Raw genomic sequence first — 27764 nt, forward strand, 5'->3', positions numbered from 1 at the left:
GCGACTGCGTGGGCGACTCGCTTATAAAGCTCGGCTCCGAGCGTCGGGTCGCCACGGTCTCTTCCTGTTCTGTCTCTCTGTTGTTTTTTGCTGGAACCGCAGTGGCCGTGAAGATGGCGTCTACCAGCCGGTCAGTATGTCCCGCCGAGCCCGGCTAGGTGAGGGGCGGGCGGAGAGTGCCAGGCGGCCGCCGGGGCTGCCGCGTCCGGCACGACGTCCCGGAGATACAGGCTGAGGCGGCGGGACTGGTTGGCCGCCCTGGACAAAGGCGCTTCCAGACGGCGAGGCTGTCAGGGGTGTCGCAGGGGGTACGGAGCCGTCGGCGTCCTGGGGCGCGTTCTCGCCCTGGCATTGGCGTCACCCTGTGGGCGCCCCTGTGTCCCCAGCCCCCGGCCTCGCGTCTTTTGCGGATATTTCAACCGTTTTTTTTTTGTTGTTGTTGTTTTTTTGCTACGCTTGTTTTTCCCTTTACGGCTCAAATCAGCCCGAGGGTCCGTGATTCCTCCTTTCCAAAGAGCGGGACAGGGTTAGTTCCAGGCCCCTCGCAACCTGACAGCTAGGAAGTTGGGGACGTCAGGATGGGTGAGCCTGATGGAAACTGATTATCATCCCAGAGGCCCTCTGAAGTGGAAGTTGCGGCATTTCCGAAGATTTGATCAATTCTGAGCGATTTCTTTACAAATGCTTTCCTTTTCCCCGAAGAAAACCTTGCCTGCGGAAAATTTATTTACGTACGCTGGGAAGTCGGTCTTCCAACAGATTTTTAAAACGCAGTGGACTCCTCTCCGGGAAACGTATGCGGTGCCCTTAGAGACAGCCTGTAATCCTGTCCCCGAAAAATGCTTGCCGACCCTAGTTAGAGCTCTGATTAACACTGTGAGGGACGTGCTGTCTTGGTATGGGTGTAAACTGAGTCATGCCAGTGTTGCCGCTCCCGAGGTTAGTGCGACCACAGAGTCCCCTCTATTTCCTGTTATCGCACGACGGGTCTCCAGTTAACCCGTAATGTATTAAAAGGGTCAAGTTAAGTTCCGTAGCTTTTGAAGGGGCAATGCTGGCATCATGTCTTGAACGTGTCATGATCTGGAATTGAGTTCCCAACGAAAGCCACGATCACAAATAGTGAGTGGGAGATGTACGTCCAGGCTTTTTCTGGTAACCGCCAAGACTCACTATTTTATGTTGCTGTGTTTTTCTAAGGGGGTGGGGAGGCAGCTTTCGCGAATGGCCTGTTTGGAAATAACTCTTAAAGTCAGTGACACTCTTGTTTATTTATTTTGAGTATATGATTGAACGCTCAGTCATTCTGTCTGGGCGTGACTCTGTCAGGGAAGGCTTCCTTGGACGTTAAATGGAAAACTTCAGCTTCCCAAAGACACGCAGGTAGGAACTAACAAGTCTTTCGTAGCAGTGGGTCTGAAAAGTGCGTGTGCTCACATTTGGACGCAGCTTTTACATGTGATAGAACAGGAAGTTGTATTTGAAAGAAATGGTGCACTAGTTCAGTGAATTCACTTGATAAAATTCTGTACCCAAAAAGTACTTTTCCTTTGCCTTTATTGTTTCGTTTGTTAGAAAAATGTTTGAAAATAAACTTTTTCTAGACATACCCAGCTCTTAAATATGTGTATCATTGCAGTTGTCCAGCTCTTGAATATTTCTACCAGTGACAACAAATGCAGATGTTAGTATTTCTACCATTGGTATTTTCTACCATTAGCTATTTTTTTCCTGAGGAAGATGTACAGTTACTAGGCTATGAAGCTGCCTGGTGTTTTCACAGAGAAGAGCACAAATTCAAATTCTGAATTCAAATTTAAGCTCCAATACTTACTAATTCTGTGACTTGAGGCAAATCATTCTGCGGGTAATCTTTAAAATAGAGACAATGTGCCTGTCTTGCGAGGTTGGTGTTGGGATTTATAATACATGTATAACACTAGACAGTAGGCACCCAGTAAGGTACAGCTGTACAGTGAGGCTGGGATTATGGAGCTCTTTAGGTAGTCTCATTTTTGTAAATGTTAGGGGTGGTTGTTTACTCCCTTCCGCCGTATTTCTCGCCCTTAACTTCCCCCACCACCCATTCTGTGGTTCCTCTTTTGTATTTTGTGGATGATTTGATTAAAAGTTAGCATAGTTTCATTTTATTTTGGATAGGTAACATATACACACATGGTATAAAAACAAAACGAAAAGTGAAAACCAGTCTGCCTCTTTCCCTAGCTCGGAGCCTTCTAATTCTCCCGCAAAGCAGAGATTGAAACCAGTTTCTTGGTGTTTTCCCAGTGAGTCTATGCTTGAGCAAACATATTCATATAGTTTTAATCTCTCTTCCCCTTCCAAAAACGTAATGTAAACACTGTTCTCTGCCTTTTTACTTTTTTAATGAAGTTAGCACACATTTTAAGTGCACAGCTCAATCACAAGGTGAGAAAGTACACAGAGCTACTACCCAGGTCAATAAATCAAATACCACTAGCACCCTGGAAGCCACCTTTGTGTCCTCAGTAACTACCCTTCCCAAAGATAACCACATCCTGACTTCTACCACCATAGATTTGTTTTGCTCACATTATATAGATGGCATATGTATTCCTCTGTCTAGGTTTTTATCAGCATTTTGAGATTCACCCATGTTATTGCATATAACTGTCATTGATACTTTTCCAGTTATGTTTAAAATCCTTACTTATTTTCACTTAGCGTATCTGAGATGTTTTCATGTCATTTATATACCTACACACACTACATGATAGTCTATGAACCTTTTAAGAGTGTAGAATACATCAATCCTTTTCTTTGTATGCTGTGTGCCACATGGCTGCCCAGTTTATGCATTTGTAATTACTGTTAATCTGCTAACATTCACTTTATTTCAACAATTTTTCATAATTTTTACTTCAACATTTCTTAATAATTTATTAATATGTTTCCCTAATATGAATTTATGAAATAAGCCTGAATCTAAAGCTAACCATTTTTTCAATGAAAAGATCAAAGACATGTTTTGGTTACCTCGAATGTATACATTTTGGGAATATGGATTATTTTATCAGTTTCCCAGTGGGAACCACCTGTGTTGAGAGTTAATATTCTGAATTGTACTGGCTAGCATGAGAAACTTTATCCCAAGCCACAAATACCAATTTACATGCTGTAAGAATGATTGATGTGTCTTTTAGATGTATATTTGTGGTTGCCATAACATAATCTTTTACTGTATTACTTCAAGTGAACTTTAAAGACAACTGATTTTCAGTGATACCAAACATTTCTGATTGTGAGATTATACCCACAGAAATAATTACTAAATCTATGTTAAATATCTTTGTTGCTTTTTTAAATTGATTCTGTCAGGTCATTTAAGGCTGATGTGTCCTCCCCAAACTGCTTTATTTTCAGAATAAAAATTGAGCAGATTATTAATAACACAAATGGATTAAAAAGTAGCTTTTAAAAGCATTCGTTGAATGCTAACCAACTCAGTTCTGCAGTAAATGAAATCAGGCCTTAAGCAGAGCCACATCTGCCACTCTCATTTATCTACCTGTTAGGTTCAGTGTACTATTCTAAATCGATTACTTAAGATGACTGGCAAGTAGAAAAACACAGACTTGAAATTTATTCGCTGACCAGAGAAATAAGTGGCAAGGGGCACAAACCGGATGGTTATATGTAAATGTCACAGGTGATTAGGGTAGCTAGTCATTTCTATACTAATCAAGACTTTTTTAAATCTATGTAGCCTACATGTTGAGAAAAAAAACAAACCCTGTTTTTCATTTAAAGTTTTAAAGCTTTTCCTGCCTGCAAACCAGTAACTTCTTACAAAAAATAATTCCAATGAAATTTACCTGTTAATGGCTAACTAGAATTTAACTGGTACGTATACTTTGAAAATTTAGTATAAATGTATTATAAACATACTTTGGAAAAGTGTTCAGAATCCTCTCCTCTCCCCAAAGAAAGACTACTTTGCTACGTGTTGGTTGGGAGAATATAAAAAAAATAGTTTTTCTGGGGTTTTTCTGTTTTCTTTTTGCCATTTAGTTTGGATGCTCTTCCAAGAGTCACATGTCCAAACCATCCAGATGCGATTTTAGTGGAGGACTACAGAGCTGGTGATATGATCTGTCCGGAATGTGGCCTGGTTGTAGGTAAGCAATTATGATTTTAACGAAAATCACAACTTGAGGTACTTCAGTTTTGAGTATTTTCCAAACTGTCTTTTAATGAATACGTTTTGACTTTTTTCCCCTACAGGTAATTCATATTTATTGTAAAACAAGCAAAAAGAATTAGAAAAAAAATAAGTAAAAGTAGAATCATCCAGAGATTCCATATTTTCTTGTCAATCCAGTTGCATGTATTTCATAATGTGGGATAGGAGGGAACATCATAGCAAAACAACCAGTCCAAAAGAAAAAGGCCCTCAGTCCTTAGTCTTCTGAGTCCTTAGTCTTAAATATCTGATGGGGGATTGAGGATGGCAGGATGACACCCATCCATGTAAAATAATAGATGTAATCTAACATTTGTGGCTTTTTTATATTCAAACATGATTTATTTTAGAATAATAAAGGCATATCTGAATCGAATCTCATCCAAGGCCTTTCAAAATTATTTTGAGAATTTTTATAAAAGTTTACTTGAGCCAATCTGATAATATATGCCAAGGAGCAAGATCTATTGCTCCCAAGAATAATAGTTTTGCAGTTTTTTCATGCATTTGAAATTGAGGGAATGTAAGGAAGATTACATGGAGGTGGGAGGAAGCAAGAGGGTATTGGATTTAGGATAGTTAAGATTACGTGCTGTCTTGAGGGCGATTACTGCTTTTTCCAGAAGTGTGTTAAAGTAGATGCACAGAAACAATGGACAGGGCTTGCTTAAGACAAATATAAACTTATTACTAAAAAGTTATATGCCTGGGGCATGACTATCCACCATGCCCTGTCCATTTAGGAATTTATGATCAGATCACCCTGTGAGGTTACTTTCCAGAGCACACCTTTTTTAAATCCACAGTTCCCCCTTTTGGTCATAAATCAATCCAGAGTCATCCAAGGCATTTTAGTCAACAAAAAAGATTTGTTGTAATTTTAATTTGCTCATATGGAATGATTTTACGAATTTCTAGTGTAAAATGGTCATTGCCCAAAATACTATTTAAAATTTCACTTTTATTTCTACTTGAACACTAGTGTAGACATGCAGCAGAACTTTAGAATAGAGATGGTCAGTTCAAAAATTATTCTATGGCGGGGTTGTAGCCACTCCTGAGAAAAGGACTAATGCTTAGCAGTTTGAAATACATAGGAATGAAAATGCTAGTGGGGTTTGGGGAAGTACTATAACAAATATTAGTGTTGATGTACTGTGGAAGTATCTTACTTGGACGACATCTGTAATAGTCATCCAAGTAGGCTACTTGCTTCAGATCTCCAATGGGAGTTTTAAAGCATACAGAGTTGCCAATAAGAATTGAAATCCATTTGCAATTGTATTCTACTCAGTAAGAAATACTAACAGCTAGTACACTTACTGTATGCTAGGTACTCTTCTAAATGATTTATGTATTCACTCAGTTTATCCTTAGAGAAATCCGTGAGGTGAGTGTTAACAATATTTTCATTTTAGATAGGAGGAAACTGAAGCTTAGGTAGTCTGGCAGTTTAGCTCCTCTGTCTGCATGGGAGACAAATTTCTATCCTACATTGCCTTTCATAATAAAATGAGTTCAATTTGAGATTGGCAAACTACAACACACCACCTGTTTTTATATGGCCTGTGTGCTAAGAATGGCTTTTACATTTTTAAGTGGTTGAAAAAAATCAACATAATATTTTAGGACACATGAAAATATCAAATTCAAATTTTAGTATCCATAAATAAAGTTTTATTGGAGCACAGCCACAATCATTTGTTTACAAATTGTCTGTGGCTGCTTTCACAATACATCAGCAGAATTTAGTAGTTGTAACAGAAACCATATGTGTTGCTCTCATTACTTTATTCTGTTACTCAGTGCACTACAAATTCCAGTGATGCAGTTAAAACTCCACAGCATGTTGAGTGCCAAGTATATCTCCATACTGCAACATTTTATTTATTTGTTTTGTTACCATTGCATACCCATCATGTCAAAACAAAACAAAACTGAACTTTGAATATGATGCTTTTAAGGCACAGTGGAGTATGGGTTATTTTGTTATTCAATTAGATGGCAAAGCATTGTGTTTATTATGCAATGATACTCTAGCTGTGGTTAAAAGAATACAATAAACATTGAGATCACAGACTAAGCACTTATCACAATATTCTCAAGTCAGGAAAACAATGATTAGAAAATTTAGAAAAAATAAAGTGGGATATCTCACAACAGCAGTATTTTTTCACAAAAATAAAAGAATGAAAATAAGGCGGCAGCTAAAGTAAGTTTCTGAGTGGCTCATTTGTAGGCCAAGCAGGGAAAGCCATTTACCAATGATGAGTTAATTTGTGTTTGATTGCAGCAGCTGAAGAAATGTGTCCAGAGAAAATAAACTGGTTTAAGACTATTAGCCTCACAGCAAGAACAACTGCTTAAAAAGAGTTGAGGACATTGGGAACAACATCAATACTCAATTAAAAATCAAGGCAAATTATTTCAAGTATTTTTCCTAGACTTCAGATGACTAGACAGATGTTACTGATAGGCTGAGTTGTTGTTTATTCAAGTAATTGATGCAGAGTTTGAAGTGACTCTGCATGCAACAACTACAGGAGAAAATATTTTCAAAGAAATTGCAAAAGTACTGATTCAGTACAACCTGAAGTGGAACCTGCTAAGATGTGTTAAAACTGATGATAAAACTATGCGTGGAGCAGAGGACTAAGTTGGATAAATTTACAAAGTGAAAATGTAATATTTTTAAAACCTGTACTTTATTCATTGTATTTTTCATCAGCAGATATGTTGTGGAAAAAGTTTGAATCAGTCGTGTGTTTTTGATCCAGTAGTTTTAGTAGTGAACTACATTCAATCTCATGGACGTAACCATAATCAGTTCTATGAATTTTTGTCAGAAATAGAAGCTGAATACCCTCACTTGTCCTACCACACAGTTATTTGTTAATTTAGCAGTGGCAAAGTTTTCTTGAAGTTTTTTTTGAGCTCAGGGCCAAGGTTGAAATTTATCTGAACCAGTACTGCCTTCAATCACTATCATCAAACACTGAATGGCTTTGGTAATTAGCTTTTGCTGCAGACTTGCTAATATTTCTTAACTCAACCTAGAATTGCAATGCAAAACAGTGCCTATATGTTACACACTGTAATAAACTCAATTTGTCAACAACTAACATTTGAATCACAAGTAATGTCAAATTGCTTTGTATAGTATTTTATATACTTTCATTGATGTCTGAAGTTAAAACAAGAACTAAGATCTTCATTCCCAAGCAGATCTGCAGCAGATGTGTTTCCAAATTCAAATTAAAACTATATTTTCATCAGTGTTTTTCAGACCTGGATGCAAGTGGAAAGGAAATTTTCGTATTTAAAAAACCATTTAAGTTTGCAATTAAGGAGCTTCCACCAACCCTTCAATTGGAAGTGATTAATCTACAATGTAGTGACACATTAAAAGACAAGTATCAGAAGAGCGTAGTAAAATTCTATAAATGCCTTCCAAGTAATGAATTTGCTCAATTAGAATCATGCTTATGGATTAATATCAGTATTTGACAGTATTTATCTGTGTGTAAAAGACATTTTTAAAAATGACATACATAAAGTCTTGTTAACACAGCATTGATAGATGAATATTTAAAAATCAGTGTTGATAGGGAACACTAACTTTGAATTCCAGTTAAGTAAATCTTATCCCCCAGAAAGAGAATTCCATTCTTCTCAGTAGTAGATACATTACAACAAATTACACTCAATTATTATTATGTTTCTAATTTCATCAATAATATTAGTGGATTTTTTTTGTTTTTACATAAATATGTAATGTCCTCAGTTTGACCTCTTGACTTACAAAGCTTAAAATATTTACTTCATGGCCCTTTACAGAAGATGTTTGCTAACCCATAAATTAAGTGAGAGCATTCTAATTCTTCCAAAGTATTAACTGATTTGTAAGAGTGAAACAGAGACAGAAGATTGAATTTATTTTCATCTTCTTGGCTCTCCTAATTTCTGCAGTAATTTAAAAAAAAAGTAATTTAAAAATAAACAGTGTAATAATATTCCATTATGTTTCTAGCCCTTCCATCGGCTACACTTCCACTACAACCAACAAAACAGTTGGATAAGATTAACCAACTAGAGAAGGAAGATAGAATTCACAAGATTTACATGCTTTTTTGAGCTTGGAATCCTTAATTTTTACTTGCATTTTTATGCTGTGTCAAAGCAAAGGAAGTTGGTTTTCTTTTCGTTTTGCTTTGTTTACTTATTAGTCCTGAATACCAGCATTGGAACTCTGTATTTTATTTTAACTAAAGCTGTTAGTCTTAATTATAAGGCCTAAATATTTAAAAATGTAATCTGATTGAACTTCATATATATATTCTATATATATGTGTATATAAATTTCTCTTTATGATACTGGTTTTTCTGACATAAACTATAACAAACACTTATTTTAAAATATATAATAGCTTCATTCACAGGTACTTGCAGTTAAATGTGTAATATGATGTCATGCAGGTGAAGAATCTATTTCATGACCAAACAAGTGCAGGTAGGCAATAGTCTGTTGACAAAGTTGTATTTTGCTGACAATACCTTCAAACAGATTATGTTGAAAATAGCCTAATTGAACATGACACTCCATGAGTCTAAATTTTAAAAATACATATACACACAAACATATCATTGTCATTATATTAAGAACAAATTTAGGTTGTATTATTGAATTGGATTTGTATTTTTCTGCTAGTTTAAAGTCATATGCGCTTTATTGCCAGCCAATTCAAGCCTTTATCTCTTACGATATGGAGACAGGGAGGAAATTAAGCTAGGCAATTATTCTGCGGTCTACTAAGGGCATATAATTTGTGCCTTTTTTGTTATTTGGGATATTGATATTCATAGAAATTTAAATCCAGACATATAACATCATATGTTTCTTTATAAATTATCTTGGTATACATGGTTTTTCTGTAGTTGCCATAACATTTTTACATTGTCTGAAACTTTTTAGATTATACCATATTTATTGAATAATCACCAAACAACTTTAGAAACTGAAACTCTTTTAGAATTATTTTTGGACAACTCTGTACTTAATTAATATTTAATTTGTGCTTGAAACTTAGGATCGCTTGATGTCATTAATTCCTCTTAATTTCCAACTCAAGACTAGATGCCACTTAGTTCTCATTTTCAGAGCCTTATATTACTCCTCAACTGAGTCAGCAGCTAGGAGAGCCTATTACTGTCATCTTTTGTAATGAAATAATTGATAATATAAAAATGATCTTACGTGATACAGATTCCGTTTTCTCCAGTCTTTAACACTTTCTCACTGTCCTTCAGACCTGCATCCATAGGCTTCTTGAGGCCCACCACTCAGTCCTGAAACCGGTGCCACATGTTTTTAGGATTTTCCTAAAGCAGCATCATACTTTCAGGAAACGATTTCTGTTTCAGTTACATGACAAACTACTTCAAACTTAATGGCTTATACCAACCATTTTATTTTGCTGATGATTTTATGGGTCACTCATTTGGGAAGGACTCATCTGGGCCATTGTTTCCTCATGGCACTGATTGGACCTGAAGGATCCACTTCCATGATGGCTTCTTCATCTGCATTTCTTGTACCTCTGTGCTCCTTGGCTTCCCTACATGGCTGTGTCATACTCCAGGGCTTCTCCACAGTTGTCTCAGTGTAGTCATATTTTCTACTTGTGTTTGGTTTTCAAGAGTAATATTCCCAAGAGCAAGGAATTTTGAGAGAGTGGAAGCTGGACGTGGGTAGTTAAGGGCTATGCCTGAAACAGGATCACTTCTGTATACTGTGAGTCAAAGCCCAGCTGCGCTGGAAGGGTCGGAGAAATAGGCTTCACCTCCATGTGACAGTGACAGGGTCATGGTGCAGAACATGTGGATGCTGCCATCTTTGGAAAAGACTACATATTTAAGGCCTTATGTTTCCTTTCTTTCCCAATATTTAAATGGTTGTGTAGTATTTAGTCTGTCCTATAACTTAGGTTGTTTACAATTTTTGTGGCTATTTTTAATACTATTTAACATGTAATAGTTATCTGACTTTTTTATTTAAATTATAAGATTTTTATTTTTAACATATGAAGTTATGATTTATAATTGGTTGTCTCACCTTAGCAGTGACCTTTAATATATCGGTAGTGATCTCTAAAATAGGGCCAATTTTTAGAGCAAAGCTTTGTCATTTCTACCATGAAACTATTGCCTCTAACAACAAGCACTGTTTTGTGTCCCCCCACTCCCCTGCCAAATCCTTTGTGTGGTTGTGTCACGTTAAACGAGCACTAGGTGGCAGTATAATCATATTTAGATCATCAATTTGTGTATAAATTTTACCTTGTGCATTGTTTATATATTGATTTATAATCAGCAAAGTATTAGGTTAGTAAGCTGCTGTAATAGCTATTAAAATATGAAATTGATTATGACTTTTATAATTAGAATTTCACAATGATGGGTTGTTTGGAACTAGTGGTATCATTTCTAATTAAAGCCACTTTGTGTATCATTTAAAACTGAATTCTTTCATTGTTCTTAAAAGCAACATAAGAAAAATACTGGAAAATAGTTTAGATATATTTGAAAGAGAAGATGAGTCAATTTGACCTCTCTCTCCTAAACTCATTCTGGGAATTGTTTATACCAGTGAATCTGAAACATGACTGTATGACTGTGCATTAAGAATCAGCTGGGAAATATGTTTAAAGATTTCAGGCCCCACTTCCAGAAATTCTAGCTCAGGTCATACATCATATTAATACAGATCTATACTGTTAACAGTTTACCACATTCTTTGAGATCTTTTGTATTTTCAGATTTTTCATCTTTGTTTTCATATTTTCTACATCTCTACCTAGACTGCAAATTCCTGTAGGGCAGATATCGTATGTGTATAACTAGGAGTCAGAGGCCCTCGAGTCTAGGCTTGGCTCTGCTAGTTAGTTAAAAGCTATATAGCTATAGCCAAGTACCACGAGTTCTCCAACTTAATTTTCTTATTGTACACAATTGTAAAATAAGAACCCTCCACTCCCTGAAAAAAAAGTAAAGGTGCAGTACATCTGAGAATTTTAGGAATTGTTAAGGATCAAATGAGATAATGTATAAAATATATAGTGTAATTTTATATGAGATTTTAGTGAGAACATATTTCGGGCATACAAGTACTCCTTTTTTCTTAATCTTGTAGAAAAAGAGGGTGATTCTAAGTGTGATTCTAAGTCTGAGGTGCCAGGTCAGTTACATGTGTTTGATTGTTATGGATATGTCATATTTAATGCTCCAATTGTATTTAAAGATTATTGGGTTACCATCTTTAAATTTGTATCCTCAGTGTCTCCTAAAGGAAAAAAATTAGATTTAATTTAATATGACCAAGCTATATTTTTAAATTAAGGAATATTTGTATTCATTTTCAAATTCTTGCTTTGGCTTTTCTTGTAAGCCATGAGAGACATCCTATTTTAGACTTTTTAATTTAAATGTTACTTTCTCTTAAGCATTGGAAAATCAGTTAACACAACCACTCTTTATGGTAGTTCCCCCTCCCCCCCATTTTACAGAAAGAGAAACAGACTTGCAGTGCTTAGGTATTAGCTCAGTATTCCACATCTAGTTAAGTGACAGAGCCACTTAAAGTCAGATTGTAGAACTTAAAAAGCCTCTGGTCTTTCTACTACATGTTGTGTTAAGCACTGTGCTGGTCAGAAAGAGGGAAAGAAGAGATGCTGTACGCAACCTCTGGAGCAACTCTTTTGCATGTGGAAAGAAGGAGATTAAATTAATACAACATAGCTAATAAGAGCTCTATTACTGATCTTCCAACTTTGGTGAGAACACAAAGAGAGTGTTCTCACCAAAGGGAGTGTGACTTCCCGGGGAAATCACTATTGAATTTACACTGAAAGATGGTTGTTAAGAATTAGTAGCAGTTAACAGGGAAAGTCTCCCCCTCTATACGTAGAAGGGAAAGACGTGCCATAGGAAAGTATTAGTACGTGAATGACTAAATTTATTGTGACCAAGGTTAGGATGCATCAGAGCCACAGCTTCGTAGCTTGGCTGCTGCTGCTGCTGCTGCAGACCTGCCTGTATTTGAGGAAAAGCAAGATGTATTTAGTTATTCAGGGATAGAATTTATATTTTCCTTTACAAACTATTTTCCAAATGGTAATCACACTGTTGACTTGTACATTTTTACAAGAATGTGTAGGTAATACTAGACTGAAAATCGGGATTCTTTGAAATATCATGAGAAGGAATGGTAGAACGGGTTAAATGAGGAAGATGTGAAGCTAATGATGTATTTCATTTTCAGCATTAGATTTAATAATTATAGTGTGTTGGCTTAAACAGTTTTCCAAAGCATCTTTATTTTTTTTAATCAAGTATTTGATGCTTAGGGTTTGTCCATCTTAAATAATAATACATTCTGATTACTGAACTTTTAAAGATCAGTTTCCAAGGAAGATGGAAGAAAGAATTGAAATTCTGTAAAGATTCCTTTTCATATTCCCCTTTTCAAAACTCCTTTATTCATTTACAGTAAGAAACAGAAAACAAAAACATTCTAAGAGCCTAGGTCAGGCTAGAATATCAGATCCTCTCCAGTGGTGGCTTCCTGGCTGCTTTTGGTATATTGCAGTTTTCCCCTACACTGTTAAGATTGCTGCCTTAAGCCGTTCTGGTTTTAATGTTGTATTGCATACCTTGTTTCCCTGAAAATAAGGCCTAGCCAGACAGTCAGCTCTAATGTGTCTTTTGGAGCAAAAATTAATATAAGACCCGGTCTTATTTTCCTATAAGACCGGGTATAATATAATATAATATAATATAATATAATATAATACCGGGTCTTATTTTTCTATAAGATCAGATTCTTATGTAATATAATATAAAACTGGGTCTTGTATTAATTTTTGCTCCAAAAGAAGCATTAGAGCTGATTGTCCGTCTAGGTCTTATTTGTGGGGAAACAGGGTAATACCTTTTGTTGGATTTCCAGTTTATACAGCTTGCATGGTGAGGAGTTTAAATGTCTGTTTGTCTTTTTCTTTTAGGTTATATTGCACTATTTCTTTTAGATTATAAGGCAAAGTACCATGAGTCTAGTGGACATTCTCTCTCGTCTCCTGTCTTTCTACCCTATTATTCCTTATCGCTGAAGCTGCTGGTTGTTTTCCAGTACTTATTCTCCCACTCTTTCTTTAGTAATAGAATCCTGAGCTAGACTGTACTTTCCAGCTTCCCTTATAACTAGGTGTGGTCACGTAGGCTGTTAAGTAGAAAAGATGTGTGCGCCTCTAGATTCTGCCCTAAGGGATGTGTCCTCCATTTTTCCTTCCCCCTGGCAAGAATGCAGGGAATTACCAACAGCCATCTTATGCTACAAAATGCAAGTGCTGATGAAGATGGCTTAATCAAAAAGGTAGGAGGACCCTGGGTCACACTAGTTAAGGACTTTATTTACGGTGGACTGTTAACGTGAGGAAGTTCTATCTTGTTTGAGTCACGGTTTTTTTGTGGGTTTTTTTTTTCTTTGATTAGAAACCTACCTGTATCCTTTGCAATATACTTCTTGAACCATACTGTGAGTTTATTTTGTTTGGGCCGTCAGTTACCAACCAGAAACTGTGAGTACTCAGAGATTGAGAGTACTGTGGTTGGGATTGGAAGCAACACTGCCGTCACTGGACACTTGGATTGACAGGTTTTTATTATGGCATGAATAAGCATGAAAATCAACATGAGGCTTTATTTAGTTGGTATTTACGAATACCAACTACAGTGAAGAGGAATAGTGACCTATGGACTTAACAGAAAATTCCGCCCCTAACAGTTGACTAGAAGAAAGTTACAGAAGATAACTGATTTTTGTGATCAATGAAATAAAGCTTCCATCTTAAGTTTCTGTTAAATGAGGTCAGAAAGAAAGAAGATAATACAGGGGACAAACACAGCACAAAGTGTTTTAGATAACTGCAAGTGTTATCTAACTTCACATTCTAGAAAACTGAATCAATAAAGCAGACAGCAAACCTGAGAATAGCCAGAGTGAATGTGAAAGTGGTAAAAACCGTTGTGGTTTTACTTGAAGATCCAAGTGAATGGGATAAAATGTTAAAGGCACAATAGAAGAAAATTTTGCATTTTGTAGCAGAAGACCCTAAGGATTGCAAATCAAGAATCCTACACACTGCTGGGAATATATCCTTTAACATTTAAAATTTTTTATTGAAAACTTTCAAGGAATTGACCAGTAAAAATTTTACTTTGAAAGACCTAAAATGATTGACGGATTACTTGTCTGTGACAAGTGCCAAAATACAGTGAAGTTAATATTAACTCTGATTGCTCAGTTTGTTATATGGTACAAAAAGAAAATCACAGAACAATCTTTTAAAAGACTTATATATAAATCCCCCCAAATACAGTGCTGAATTCTGTTTGCTTATTGTCACGTAGATCAGCACTGATGACTATTCACTGATATTTCTGGTTCTTTTCCTTTGGGCTACATGGTACAATTGTACTTCCCCACTTCCTTTGAAGTTGAGCATCATTCCTTACTGATTTTGGCCTATGACGTGTGAGTGGAAAGGTTACTGTTAGAATTCATGAGGTTAGTGCGTAATTCACCACATTTCTTTCCCCCAGCATGGTATGGTGACTGCCATGTTTCAAGTGGTGGGGATTCCATCATCTTGAATAAGGATGGCATAAGAAAGCCATGCTGTTTCTTTGGAGACATGTAGTATAAATAAGAAAGAAATCTTTTTAACCCATTGAACTTAAGAAATTATTATCCCACCATAATTTATACTAACATGTAAGTACTAGAAATACAATCACAAACAACTATGGTTGCTTTTTATAATGTAAGTAAACAGTATGAAAGAAACCCTACGATCTGCTAAGATGATACACATTTAATAAACTCAACATTTATTCCTAATATAAGATACTCTGAATTAAAGTTAAAATGATGTTTTAATAGAAGACTGTTTCACTTCACTTGTTACTTTTATGCATAATGTTGAAATATTGGAGAATTTCATTTTAAAACAAAGGCATTGTTTTGAAAGTTTTGACAAGTACTTTAGATATTAAATAGAAATGAGAGTTAAGCTTGGAAAGGGAACAAGCTCTTTGCCACTGGTGGGGTTCTATATCTAGAATAGCATATCAAATTTTAAAAATTAATAGTCCATTAAAAGTGGCTGAATCTAAGCATATAAAATATTATAGCAATTACTGGTTAGAAAATGAGATTAACAAAAAAAATTTAGGTCTAGTCTTAAATGTGAAATACATATAATCTGAAAGAAGACCTTAAGAGCATATTCTCTTCTCCAAGAAGATAGATAAAAATTGTCCCGTCATTCTGAAAATAACATAGATTTGGTGCAGTTTAATTCAAAATCAACAGTATTTTGGTGGGAGTGATTTAATTTTTAATTTATTGAGTTACAATCGCATACAGTGCAATGCACAGATCTCAGATCTACCATTTGAATTTTGAATTTCATATACTGGGTAACCAACACACAAGGTGTGTAGACCATTTTCCTCACCTCAGCAGTTTCCTATGCCTCCTGCTGGTCAATTTCCTCTACCCTACCCCCACCCATAGCAATGACTACTTATTTCTATCCTCAGATTATTTTGCCCCTTTTTTTTGAACTTCCTATAAATGGAATCATAGAGTATGTTGTTTTTGTGACTGACTTTTTTTGGCTTAAAATAGTGTTTTTGAAATGTATCAGTTTATTTGCTGAGAGAGAATCCATTCTATACATTTTCCTATTAATGGACATTTGGATTGTTTCCAGTGTTTAGCTAAAATGAATAATGCTGCTATGAACATTTTTTTATGAGACTTGTAGGTAAGTACTTGAGTAGATGAACCGTTTTAAACTGGTGTGAATGATTTTTGACAATTTAGTCTCAATTTGTTCTTGAAAAATAGAGATGAAGTTTTCTCTTTGGAATATGATAACATATCTTGATTAATACTCTTTGGGCCTACCACCCCAATATATCGATTGGGAACTATACATGTGTGTAATACATCAGTGTACATATCAGGTGTGTTTGCTTTTCTGGATGGTTAACTTGATTAAAATGTTAGCGATCACAGAAGTAGTGCTGATATATATATATATAAATATATATTATAGTAGTGTTATTATTTTAGCTATTATAAGTCTTCATGTATAGACTTTCTGTCAGGTGTTAATTTTACAAAAATCGGTGTGTGGTTAAGAAAGGAACTGGTACAAGTTGAATATCTCCTGGTGGACAGATTCAGACTCTGATCCAGAGAGGGACTTTCCAATCCAGAAGATCAGATCTCCACTGTCATTTCTGTTGTACGTGGAAGGGGATGGGTATTGGACCACAAAGAAAAATGGTTTTCTCCCTTGCACAAAAGGTAGGGCAAACAGTACCACTCAGAGCTGGAGGAAAACACCAGAGAAAGAGACATGAGAATACTATAACCCAAATACAGGATCGCAAGACTAGTGATGAATTTATACTGCAGGCAGGTAGAATGCACACTACCCAGAGTGAAACCTTGGAAGAAGAAGAAATCTTAGGTCACCGTCTCCCTCCTGGGCACTAACTTTGGTCCCCAGCATCACATGTCTCCATTTATCCACTGAGAGCAGCAGTCCTCCCCTTCTTATGCACCCCGTTTCTAGTGATTGACCACAAATTCAGTAAAGACTTTCTCTGTCAAGCTGCAGCCAGTTAACTAGATCTTAAAGCAGTTATTTTTGCAGTTATCGCGTTAGTCAGTACACGCATATTATAGAACATTTGAAGATGACATCAGCGTCGTGGTGAAGTGAGAAAACGCCTTTGGATCTCCCCTTAAATCTTTGTTTCTCTGTTTCTAGAACATTAAAGGATATGTGAGTTTGTGGGTGTTTTGTGTACATGTGCTGATTGGCAGGCTTCTTCCTTATCAAAGGTTGATTATACCCAAACATTATGGCTTGCCTTGTATGCTTACCCCTTGAAAAGATTTTGTATTGCACTTCCAGAGCAATTTTAAAATGCTTCCTCTCATAGGTTTTTTTCAAGTGAAAATCCTATGTGTATTCTGACTTTTTTCCCTGAGTGGTCCGCCCTGTTTCTTGTTACTCATACACTTAATCTAATGGTCTAGTTGTAGTTTCATGATGTGTTATTTCAGCTATTTTGGAAATTTTACTTTTTATAAGTGCTGTTTTTAGCAGTAAAATATAAAAAGACAGAATGGCTCTTAGCACAAACCAGAGATTGTTAATGAGTCATGGAGATGATTCCCACACATGTGGAAAAATTACATCACTACTCAGTTCTGAGTTTTCTATTTATAATATCCTAGGCAAGATTTTTTTCCCTCCAAGCCATCTTGTCTTTTTTAAGGCAGTATAAAGCAAGCAGTAAAAGAAACTCATAGGAAGTTAGGTTGAGGCCAAAAGGAAAATACTATGAAATGAGGCACCTTGGCTAACATTTTATCTGTAGATTGCTAGAGACTTAAAAGATGTGAGCATACCTATCTGCCTTTTCATTTGCACTGTTCTCTCAGTACATTCATTGTTAATTAAAATATTACAAGTTAATGATCACATTTGATTTTTTTTACTTGTAATTTAGCAGGTAACTCCAGATTTGAAGGCCACAGTTTTTTTGTTTTGTACATGTTTGTTTTTATTTTGCTGACTATGAAAAAGTTAGATTCACTTTTCTCCCTTTGAAAACATAAGTGGCATCACTTTAATCAGTGGATGCTATTAAAAGGGCTAAACTTTATCTAAAATTTTTGTTTTGGTGTTTATAATATAAATTTAAAGAAAAGGGCTACATGGAACAGGCACAATATGATCAAATTTTAATTTTAGGAAAAAATACATGAGTGAAAAAAGTGGAAAAAAAGATTTAAAAAGGAAAAAAGGCAGAAAGGATATATATCAAAATATTTACAGTGGTGGTCTCTGGGTGTTGGGAATACAGGTTATTTTGTTTTGCTTATATGTCTTGTTTCCTGTTGTTTGTTTTTTAGTAAGCAAATATTCTTTTATAAAAAAGAGAGAAAAATCAGTCTCTTTAGAGTGGTCTCTTTGAGACATGGGCCTTGTTTAGCATTGTCGTAAGGCTTCAGTGCACAGTTACAGATTTTATTTCAGGTAAATTTTTAAAATCTTAATTTATATAATTAGAATTGCTTGCCAAGTTTAGTGATATTATTATGAGAAGAGAGCAGAAATCCATCACGACAGCCTCTTCATTTACCTTTTTTCTCCTTATTTTGGGCCCCCGCCTCAATCTCTGATCTGCTGAAATTGCCTTATAACCCATTTCCCTGCTTCTGCTTTCCTTGGCCATTCTTGTTGCATGCAGATGTGGCAGATGGGACCCCGACCTCTAATCTCAGTTCCCTTGTGACACAGACATGTGATAGGCCAAGTGATACTTGGTTTATTCCCGAGTGATTGAATGTTCAAAGAAAAACGACTTTTTCCAAAACCATCGGGAATTAATCATTCTGTTGTGCATTTACCTGTGATCTTATTTATAACACTGATTATTAATTGATGTAAAAAATAGAAGATTTAGCTGTCTACATTGAGTGCCTTCCTTTAGTTGTTTCCCTACCTCTTTTGCTGTCCTGCCGACTATATACCTGCAGCAGAGGAGTCTGATACTCTTACAGTCTAATATGGAGATTAATTAGTTTACAACTGGTGCCTCTCCTTATTCCCCCCGCCACACACACCCCCCAAAAGGGGGGAAATGTCAGACTATCTGCCATTTTATTTTCATTTTCATGGCAGTAAATAGCTAATATCAAGTACTAATTTGAATTTTTAAACACTTGACATGGACTAATACCTGTATTAGCTAACTGTAATCTTTACCATTTTTAAAATGTTACTGGGAAAATTGAAAGCTGACGAAGTGAAGGCACAGAAGTGAGGTAATTTGTCCAAGGCTAAGCAGCAAATGGTGAGTGCACACTTGTAAGCATTTTATTAATTGACTATCAGTACCAGGACTTGTTTTAATTGCTGAGGTAACTGATTTCTGCCATTCCTTTTCCTTACTGTTTGTTGTGTATAGACAAAGATGAAAGTGATCTGGTTCCTGCTTCCACTACATCACACTTCAGTGAAGAAGCTCATGTTTTACAAATTCAGTATAGAATAGACTGTGAAATCTGATGCGTATTTCATTTCTAGCTGTGTAATGTTAAACAAATTAATGTTATTTCTAAAGTGGCAATAAAAGAATATTGGGGAACTTATGACTTTAAGAGAGAACATTTATAAAGGGCACATGACTAGCTTATGTAACTGTTCAATCTTAACTCTTGTCTGCTAGGCATTGAGCATTCCCACCAAAGCACTAATGAGCCAGATCTATTTATGTCTGGTTTCTTGGCATGACATTTAGCCACTGTCTCTTTGCCTGTAAAGAAAAATTTGCCTACCTGCCTTTCTTCTGACTGATTCTAGGCTTAAAGTTGAAAATATTTTTTCATCAAATAGTACCAAAATGTAAAAATAGGCTTAGTTCTTTTTAAAGCATTTTCCATGAAAACTTAGTATTTTTTAGTGTTAAACAATATGCGTTAATACCATTGTGAATAGTGTTTTGTTTTTTTCCTTGCCTGTTGCATATTCTTTGCAAACTTTAGTTCAGAACCATTATATTGTTAATAATTTATCTTTGCATCACATATAAATAGACTTATTTTGCTATTTGTCTTTGTTTTGACTAATAACTTTTTCTTCCAGGAGATAGAATATTACTAATCATAGCATAATGTTTATAGGGTTATTATTAATCTGGCACAAAAATTAAAGGAATGCTTTAGGACAAATGTCTGAGACATGATACTTAAGCTGAAGCTTAAATGTCTGTGTTGAGATATCCTGGGAATAAAAGGATTGAGTTGGGCATTAAACAGTGTTAAGTAAACCCTGTCTTGAAACGACTGTTTAGATTTGTGCTTATATTCTTAGGTGACCGAGTTATCGATGTAGGATCCGAATGGAGAACTTTCAGCAATGATAAAGCAACGAAAGATCCATCTCGAGTTGGAGATTCTCAGAATCCTCTTCTGAGTGATGGAGATTTGTCTACCATGATTGGCAAGGTAATAACAAGTGAGAACTGACGAAAGACCTGGGAATTTGGGAGCTTTGCAAAATTATCAGTCACTGCCCCAGTGAGGAATCTTGACCTGAGAGTAAGACTTGCCAGTCATACCATTGTGATAATGGTTGTTGCCTTATGCATCGCTTCCATCTTAAAGGGAAGACCAAATAAGAAGTAGAGTCTTTATGTCTCAGGCCCTTGTTTTCATGAAGCATATGTTTTGCACAGATATTTAGTTGAATGTAGTGTGGTTGTTATGAGTTCACATTGGTATGTTCCTAGAACATTAGTAATGTCTTCTCTTTTCCCTCCAGACCACCTAAGATAAAGGGGAGTTCAGTCAGTATAACCTATTTTCTAATATTGGGGAACTTATGAGTTACCTAAGCTTCACATTTGTCATCAGTAAAGTGAGAATAATAGTACTGTGTAGAGATATTGAGGGTTACATGGGAATGTATGTAAAGTATTTATAACACAACATGTAGTGTGTAGTATGTGTTCAATTAATGGTAGCTGCTCCTGTTACTATGCCAGTAACACAATCTTCCTGGCAACCTGGCTTTTTTTTTTTTTTTTTTTTTTTTTTTTTTTTTTTTTTTTTTTTTGTGCTCTGCTACCTGAATTGGAAGTAGTAGTGGCATATTCCAAAGGACCGATCAAGGAAATGTATGTTATTTTAGTAATTTATACTACTGCATAATCTGGTTTTAATCAAGTATCATGAAAAAGCGGCCCGTTTATGTTTTCATACTTAATATAAATTACATATCAAATTTGGAAAACATGTCGACAAGGTTAAAAAGTTTACAGTATTCAGAAATATCTTAAGGTGATTTCTGCATATGCTTTAGCCTTACAGGCTGGAAAAAAAAATTTAAGATGTTAAGATAGCAACTAATAGACACAGAAACATATTTTTAATGTTTAATTTTTTTCAGTGGGAAATAACATGACTCAAAAACAAAAATGTAAAAAGAACACAGTAAATTTTCCTCATCAATGACGCAAACTCTCAGTTTCCACTGTAACCCCCTTTCCTTGTTAAAAACAAGTAACCATTATTAGTTTCTCCTGTATCTTTTGAAAGTGGTTTATGCCAATATGGCAAAAAAAAGGAATTTTTTCAGTGCTACATTTATCATAACTGTTGAACAGTGTAGGAGTTAGGGGTGCCGACCCCTTGAGCAGTTGACAATCGTGTGCAACTTTTGACTCCCCCAAAACTTACCTAATAGCCTTTCTTATGTTGACTGAAAGCCTTCCTGATATCACATAGTTAACACATATGTTTTATGTTATATGTATTATATACTATATTCTTAAAGTAAGTTAGAATAAAAATCATAAGATACATTTACAGTACTGTACGTATTGAAAAAAATCCACATATATTTGGACCTGCACAGTTCAAACCCATGTTGTTCCACGGGTCAACTGTACTAAATTTCTGTGTGTATTGGGGAATATTTTGGATTTTCTGTCCTGGTCTTGTTAGATGCTGTACCACACTGTTTTAATATCTGGTGGTATTAGTTCTTCATTGCTCTTACATTTCAGCATTTTCTTCACTAGGCTTTTCCATTTAAAGGATCACTTTGTTTTGTTTATTTTTGTTTTTTAAAAAACTTGGTGATTATTTTTATTGAGATTTTGGTTAGATGTATTTGCAAATTGACGACGTCTTCATAATAAATTTTCGTATCCAAAAACATAGTATACCTTTCCATTTCCGTAGGTTGTATGTGTCCTTCAAGGGATGTTTTAAAGATTTTTTCATGAAGGTCTTACATGTTTCTTAAGTTGATTCCTAGATTTTTTATCTTTTTTGTTGCTGTTACAATTGGAATGTTTTTCTTTCATTGTCTTCTAACTGGTTGATTACACATAATAAGGCTATTGATTTCTGTTGGTTAATTTTGATCTTGCCACTCTTAATGAATCCTCTTATTATTTATAGCAGTTTTTCAGTGATTTTCTTGAGTAGTCTAGATAAAGATACTAGTATCTGCAAACTGTTTATCACTTCCATCCCAGATTTGTACTTAAAATTTTTTTCATGCCTAATTTTAATATATTACACTAATATAACTTACATAATTACATCATATTGGCTAGTTGTACTAATACAGTGTTAAAAATGGTGGTGGTAGGAGGTGCCTTTGTTTTCTCTCTTTAATGTAATGATGCAGATATTTACTCCCATTAATCTTGGTGGCTGTGCGTCTGGGAGAGTGATTTTCTAATAAGAAGAAGTACCCATTTGTAACGTTTTATGAGATTTTATCAAAAAATGGATTTTGAGTTTTTACTTGTCTTTTTTAAGCACCTTTGGAGATGTTTTCTCCTTAGATCTATTAATAAGATAGTTTATATTATTAGATTCCCAAATAATATTCCTACATTTAAAGTATTTGATAGAAAACATTGTTAAACCCATTTTAACCTGGTACCTTTTCTGTTGAGCAGTGAGGGTGCACAGGATAGATTTCTTGGGCATGTGGAGTCAGATTGTATAAGTTATATTTTCTTAGAAATTGTTCATTCAAGCTTCCAATTTTTTTTGTATAAAGTTATAAGACTTTGTTTTATAGGGTACGGGAGCTGCAAGTTTTGATGAATTTGGCAATTCTAAGTACCAAAATCGGAGAACAATGAGTAATTCTGATCGGGCAATGATGAATGCATTCAAGGAAATTACTACCATGGCAGACAGAATCAACCTCCCTAGAAATATAGTTGTAAGTTCCTGTCTATCTCCTTTAAGCCATTCTGGCATTGACTTAGCATAATTTAATGAACACATGAAATTTTGATATTGTAACTAATTAAATGGCCTAGAGTTAATTAAAGTTAGTTTCTCTGCTTTGAAGGATCGAACAAATAATTTATTCAAGCAAGTGTATGAACAGAAGAGCCTGAAGGGAAGAGCTAATGATGCCATAGCTTCTGCTTGTCTCTATATTGCCTGTAGACAAGAAGGCGTTCCTAGGACGTTTAAAGGTAAGTTTTTAGTTGCACAGATAACATTTTTGTCTATGTCATAATAAAGTAATAGACCAAAGTGGAGCAGCTTTGACTCTAAGTAGCTATGTCATGTCTTCATGGTTACATGCAGTAATCCACTTTAGTATTATTTCCAAATGCTTACTATTTTGTTCCTTGACAAAAATTCATTCTGTGATCATATTGACCGTGTTCTTTTCAGGCTGTTTTTCCACATAAAGGCATTTTAGTCCATGTAAGCCCTTCATTCTTTACTAGTACGATCTTTTGACTAATGGTATTTTGTGGGGCTTTGAGGCCTGGCATTATAAGCCAGAGTGGGCCTTTGTAGTAAGTCTGTACACTTGATGAATGGAAAACAGTTTCCGCTCCTAGCACAGGTTTGTACAAGTGAGGGAGTCAAGCCTTCGAAAGCCATTAGGGAAATTTTTTCTCTTGAGTTACACAGTTTGCACTTTCACACTTAAGTTGGAGGCTTTGGGAGAACTAGTATTTTTCATCCAGTTTGCAGTTTACCCATTAGTAAGTGACATCCTACTCAATATTGCTGTCATACTTAAACTGACTTTAACTGCCAGAGTTAATTTTAACTTAACACTATACTTAATTACCCTTTAATCATCCATGAATATTTATTTTTTACATTTTCTTGTGTCATTGTAAAGAGGCAGTGGCCTTTATCGTCATCTTTTTTGTTATTACAAGTAAAACTAAGGCTTTAGTTAAAGTGATTCTGAAAGTGTTTGGTAGTTGAATTTTTAAACTAACAGGGTTATTTATATATTTGATCTCCTTTTGCTATGGCCTATAATCACAGGGATTGCATGTACATACGACATTGTGTAGCTTGAGAAGCAGTTTTTAGCTTAAATATTTTCATCTCCTTGATATATTCCTTATAGTAAATTAATATATAAATATCAAAGAAGTTTTTGATTGGTTGAAGAAACTTACTTGAATAAATTGAAACTTCAGAAAAAGTTAATATTTTTAAATACTAAGACCTACATTTAACCTTTGAAAAAAACTTCTTTAAAATGTGATAAACATTTAAAAGAAATTTTAAATTAGCTCTATGGGAAGTATCACAGAAAGGATTAGGGATTCATCTATACAGCATGATTGAATTTTTGCAGTGAGAATGTATTACTTTTATAATCAGAAATGATAGATTTTAAACTGTATGACTTATGTGGATTTATTTTTTTCCTTTCAGAAATATGTGCCGTATCACGAATTTCTAAGAAAGAAATTGGTCGATGTTTTAAACTTATTTTGAAAGCTTTAGAAACCAGTGTGGATTTGATTACAACTGGGGACTTCATGTCCAGATTCTGTTCGAACCTTTGTCTGCCTAAACAAGTGCAGATGGCCGCTACACATATAGCCCGTAAAGCGGTGGAATTGGACTTGGTTCCTGGAAGGAGCCCGATATCTGTGGCGGCTGCAGCTATTTACATGGCCTCACAGGCATCAGCCGAGAAGAGGACCCAAAAAGGTAGGATTCTTCATTAGGAAGAGTAATTAAAGTATGATGGCTGCAGTGTGTAACTGTATTTCCATTTTAAGTATGAAGCAGGTAAATATTCAGAACCCACATTTAAGAGGTAGTTCCTTAGCATCAAAACTTAAGAAAATACAGTATTTTCCTTTTAAGTGCCTCCTAAATAAAAATGTTTGGAGGTATAATCCTGTGTACAGGCTTACCTTTTTCCTTTTTTCCTATTTGAATTATTTTAGTTTGTACATTTTTCATTTTTAGAAGTTTTTAATTCCCCCCCCCCCAATATATATTCCTAGTTATTTTGAATAGTTCCTCCCACCCCCAATTTTTTAAATCTTAGGAGGGAGCCATGCTTTGTTTCTCATTGCCTGGCAATGTGTTGGTCATCAAGCATTAAATGTTCTGTGAAGCGTGTTCTCTTTCTCCGTTTGTACAGTGTTCAGTTTCTTAATGAAAATACTAGCATTAGTAGTTCAACCTTCGGAACCCATTTTTGAATTTAATGTTGTAGGGAAACTTTCAAACAGAAGTATTAAGTGAGTTTCTTTACAAGCATGAATTATTTCTGTGATCCTTAAAAAGATCTGTAAAGAAAAAAAGAGCGAAATATGGTAGTGAAATTACTTGCTGCAGTAACTTTGTAATACCTTTTTTAGACCAGCCTGTCACCTCAGCTTAGGCCATATGTTTCTATTATTAATAAAAGTAATAAATTATATAGAAGAATGGTTAGAAAAAAGAATCCAACCATCAGTTATTTAAATATGCCATTATTTATTCCCTTTGGCCTCCACTCATATTTCTTAAGGAAATTTTGGATCTTCTGGTAGAATTTTGAAGCTGAAGCTAGGCGCAGATGGTCCTTGATTTCTTGTTGTAAAGTTTATTCTAATCAACAACACAAAAATGCTTATCTTGACAGTTTTTGCTGCTTATGTTTTAAATGAAGGGTTTTGTTGAAATTTAAGGCCCTTTTCTTCCCTGTGCAGGAGCCAGTTGCTATTCACATAGCTGGCATTCATCAGTATCTGTGTCTAGAATAACCTAATAAAACATGATAAGGAAATTGAAAATTATTAATTGCACACTGAGGGAAGTCGTCTACACTGAAAACTGTAAAACTTCACTTTCACTGACTATGAAAAGACACTAAAATGAGTTTGTATTAAAGTGTGTTTTAAAAATCCATATTAATTATTTATAATTAACCAATAACTGTCAGGTGGTAGTCCTTTGGGACTTCTTTTAATAAAAAGAAGGGGGAAAAGTGACAATTTCTTTGAAGGGTTACATTGGATCCACTCCTAGACATCTACAATAGACTGTAGAAATCCTCATGTGAGCTCAATATATATGTGCTCAAGTATGTGTTTGTAATAGTGAAAAACATGTACATTATGCTATAATATATAGCTGTTTGATTTCAGATGTTTTGGGTAAAAAAAAAGTTGTAGAACAATATTTGTAGTATGATCCCATTCTGGTTTTAGCCTCTTAAGAGAAGTTAGCTATGGAGAGAGGTTGCAGGGAAAACACAGAAATAATAAAGTGAATTTCTTGACAAGAATGTTTTCATGGATTACTTGTATGATCCTCAAAAAGTTTCTTGTGAAGAAAAAGAAGTTCAAATACGTTGACCAATATAATGGTTATCACTTATGGTGCTATGCCCTGAGTATTGTTCAAATGGTTACATATAGTAAAACTTGTACCACGACAACCCTTGGAGGTAGTAAGTACTACGCCCATTGCTGTTGTTACTAACTTTAGCCCTGCTTTCTACCTTTTAGTATTTAACTCTGTTGACAGTTTTTAAAACTCCGTATTTTTGGTTTGTTTTTCACTTGGACATTTTATACAACCATGTCTCACAAAATGAGATTCTGGTTGTAGAAGGTAGGATGGAAGTTATACTTAATATTTTGGTTTTTGTCTTTTAGAAATTGGAGATATTGCTGGTGTTGCTGATGTTACAATCAGGCAGTCCTACAGACTAATCTATCCTCGGGCCCCAGATCTCTTTCCTACAGACTTCAAATTTGACACCCCTGTGGACAAACTACCACAGTTATAAATTGAGGCAGTTCAAGTCCAACTCTTACGATCACTGAACTTTGCCTGCTGTACATAGCCTATACAAAGTGCTGAGGTGAGCCTTTAATAAGGAAAAACTAAAGATGTGGTACGCATTCCAGGGCTACATGTTAATTGCTTGGCATTATGTATGTATATACTAGTGAAACATATTTAATGATTTAAATTTCTTATTGAATTTGCTTTCTTTTGTAGCAGTCTAGGAAACTATTTTGGAAGATATTTGAAATTGTGTAATTCTTGAATAAAATGTTTTTCAAAACAAAAGTTTTTGTTATAATTACATGTTATATGTACTTTATAATTTATAATATATAATTACAAATAATGCATATTGCAGCTAATAAAGCTGATAGAGGTCCTTGTTTTCTGTTATTTTTTTCATATATAAGTTTTATTTTAATAAAGTCATGAAAATAGCAAAGGCTTTTGACAACCACTGTTGACATCAAGAACATAACTTATTTGTAGTTTAAAGGGTGTGTGTGTCATTTGTTAATATATACTGTATGTATTAAAAAGCAAGAAGTGATTTAACTGGACATTGAAAGGCACTAGCTTGAGCGATATAAAAATGTGAAAGTGTGTTTTCAGTAAGACTGAGCAGAGAAGATGCTGCTGGTAAATAATTAGCTGATCAACAGATTTCAGTTTTTGGATCTTAACATTTTACTTTACAGAATCTGCACATCTACAATTCTTTGTTACTTTTACTGATTGGGATATTCAGGGTAAGAATATTTAAAATGGAGATTACTGGGTTTGAGAATGTCCAGGAAT

At 35.1% G+C, this 27764-nt stretch overlaps 1 protein-coding gene across 2 annotated transcripts; it reads left to right on the forward strand.

Annotated features, from left to right (window-relative positions):
* On the forward strand, positions 1-27345 carry GTF2B (general transcription factor IIB). 2 transcript variants are annotated; one of them, XM_081054903.1, is made up of 7 exons: positions 1-939; positions 4054-4160; positions 20245-20378; positions 22975-23121; positions 23254-23383; positions 24603-24884; positions 26831-27345. In XM_081054903.1, exons 1-7 carry the CDS (start codon positions 917-919, stop codon positions 26962-26964), a joined length of 957 nt encoding a protein of 318 aa, XP_080911029.1. In that variant the 5' UTR covers positions 1-916; the 3' UTR covers positions 26965-27345. The 2 variants fall into 2 exon arrangements, with proteins under 2 accessions (XP_080911029.1, XP_080911030.1); XM_081054904.1 differs by having other exon boundaries at positions 7-130.
* Positions 27346-27764: the final 419 nt, after the last annotated feature.

Source organism: Rhinolophus hipposideros, assembly GCF_964194185.1.
Source record: "Rhinolophus hipposideros genome assembly, chromosome: 8".
Taxonomy (NCBI): Eukaryota; Metazoa; Chordata; class Mammalia; order Chiroptera; family Rhinolophidae; genus Rhinolophus; species Rhinolophus hipposideros.

What these genes read in the sequence shown, in the direction of transcription:
- GTF2B (XM_081054903.1), top strand. Translation starts at nt 917, where the DNA reads ATGCCAGTGTTGCCGCTCCCGAG. An exon ending in GGAATGTGGCCTGGTTGTAG is followed by an intron (nt 4,161 to 20,244) that starts GTAAGCAATTAT and finishes TTATATTCTTAG; the next exon opens with GTGACCGAGTTATCGATGTA. An exon ending in CGTTCCTAGGACGTTTAAAG is followed by an intron (nt 23,384 to 24,602) that starts GTAAGTTTTTAG and finishes TTTTCCTTTCAG; the next exon opens with AAATATGTGCCGTATCACGA.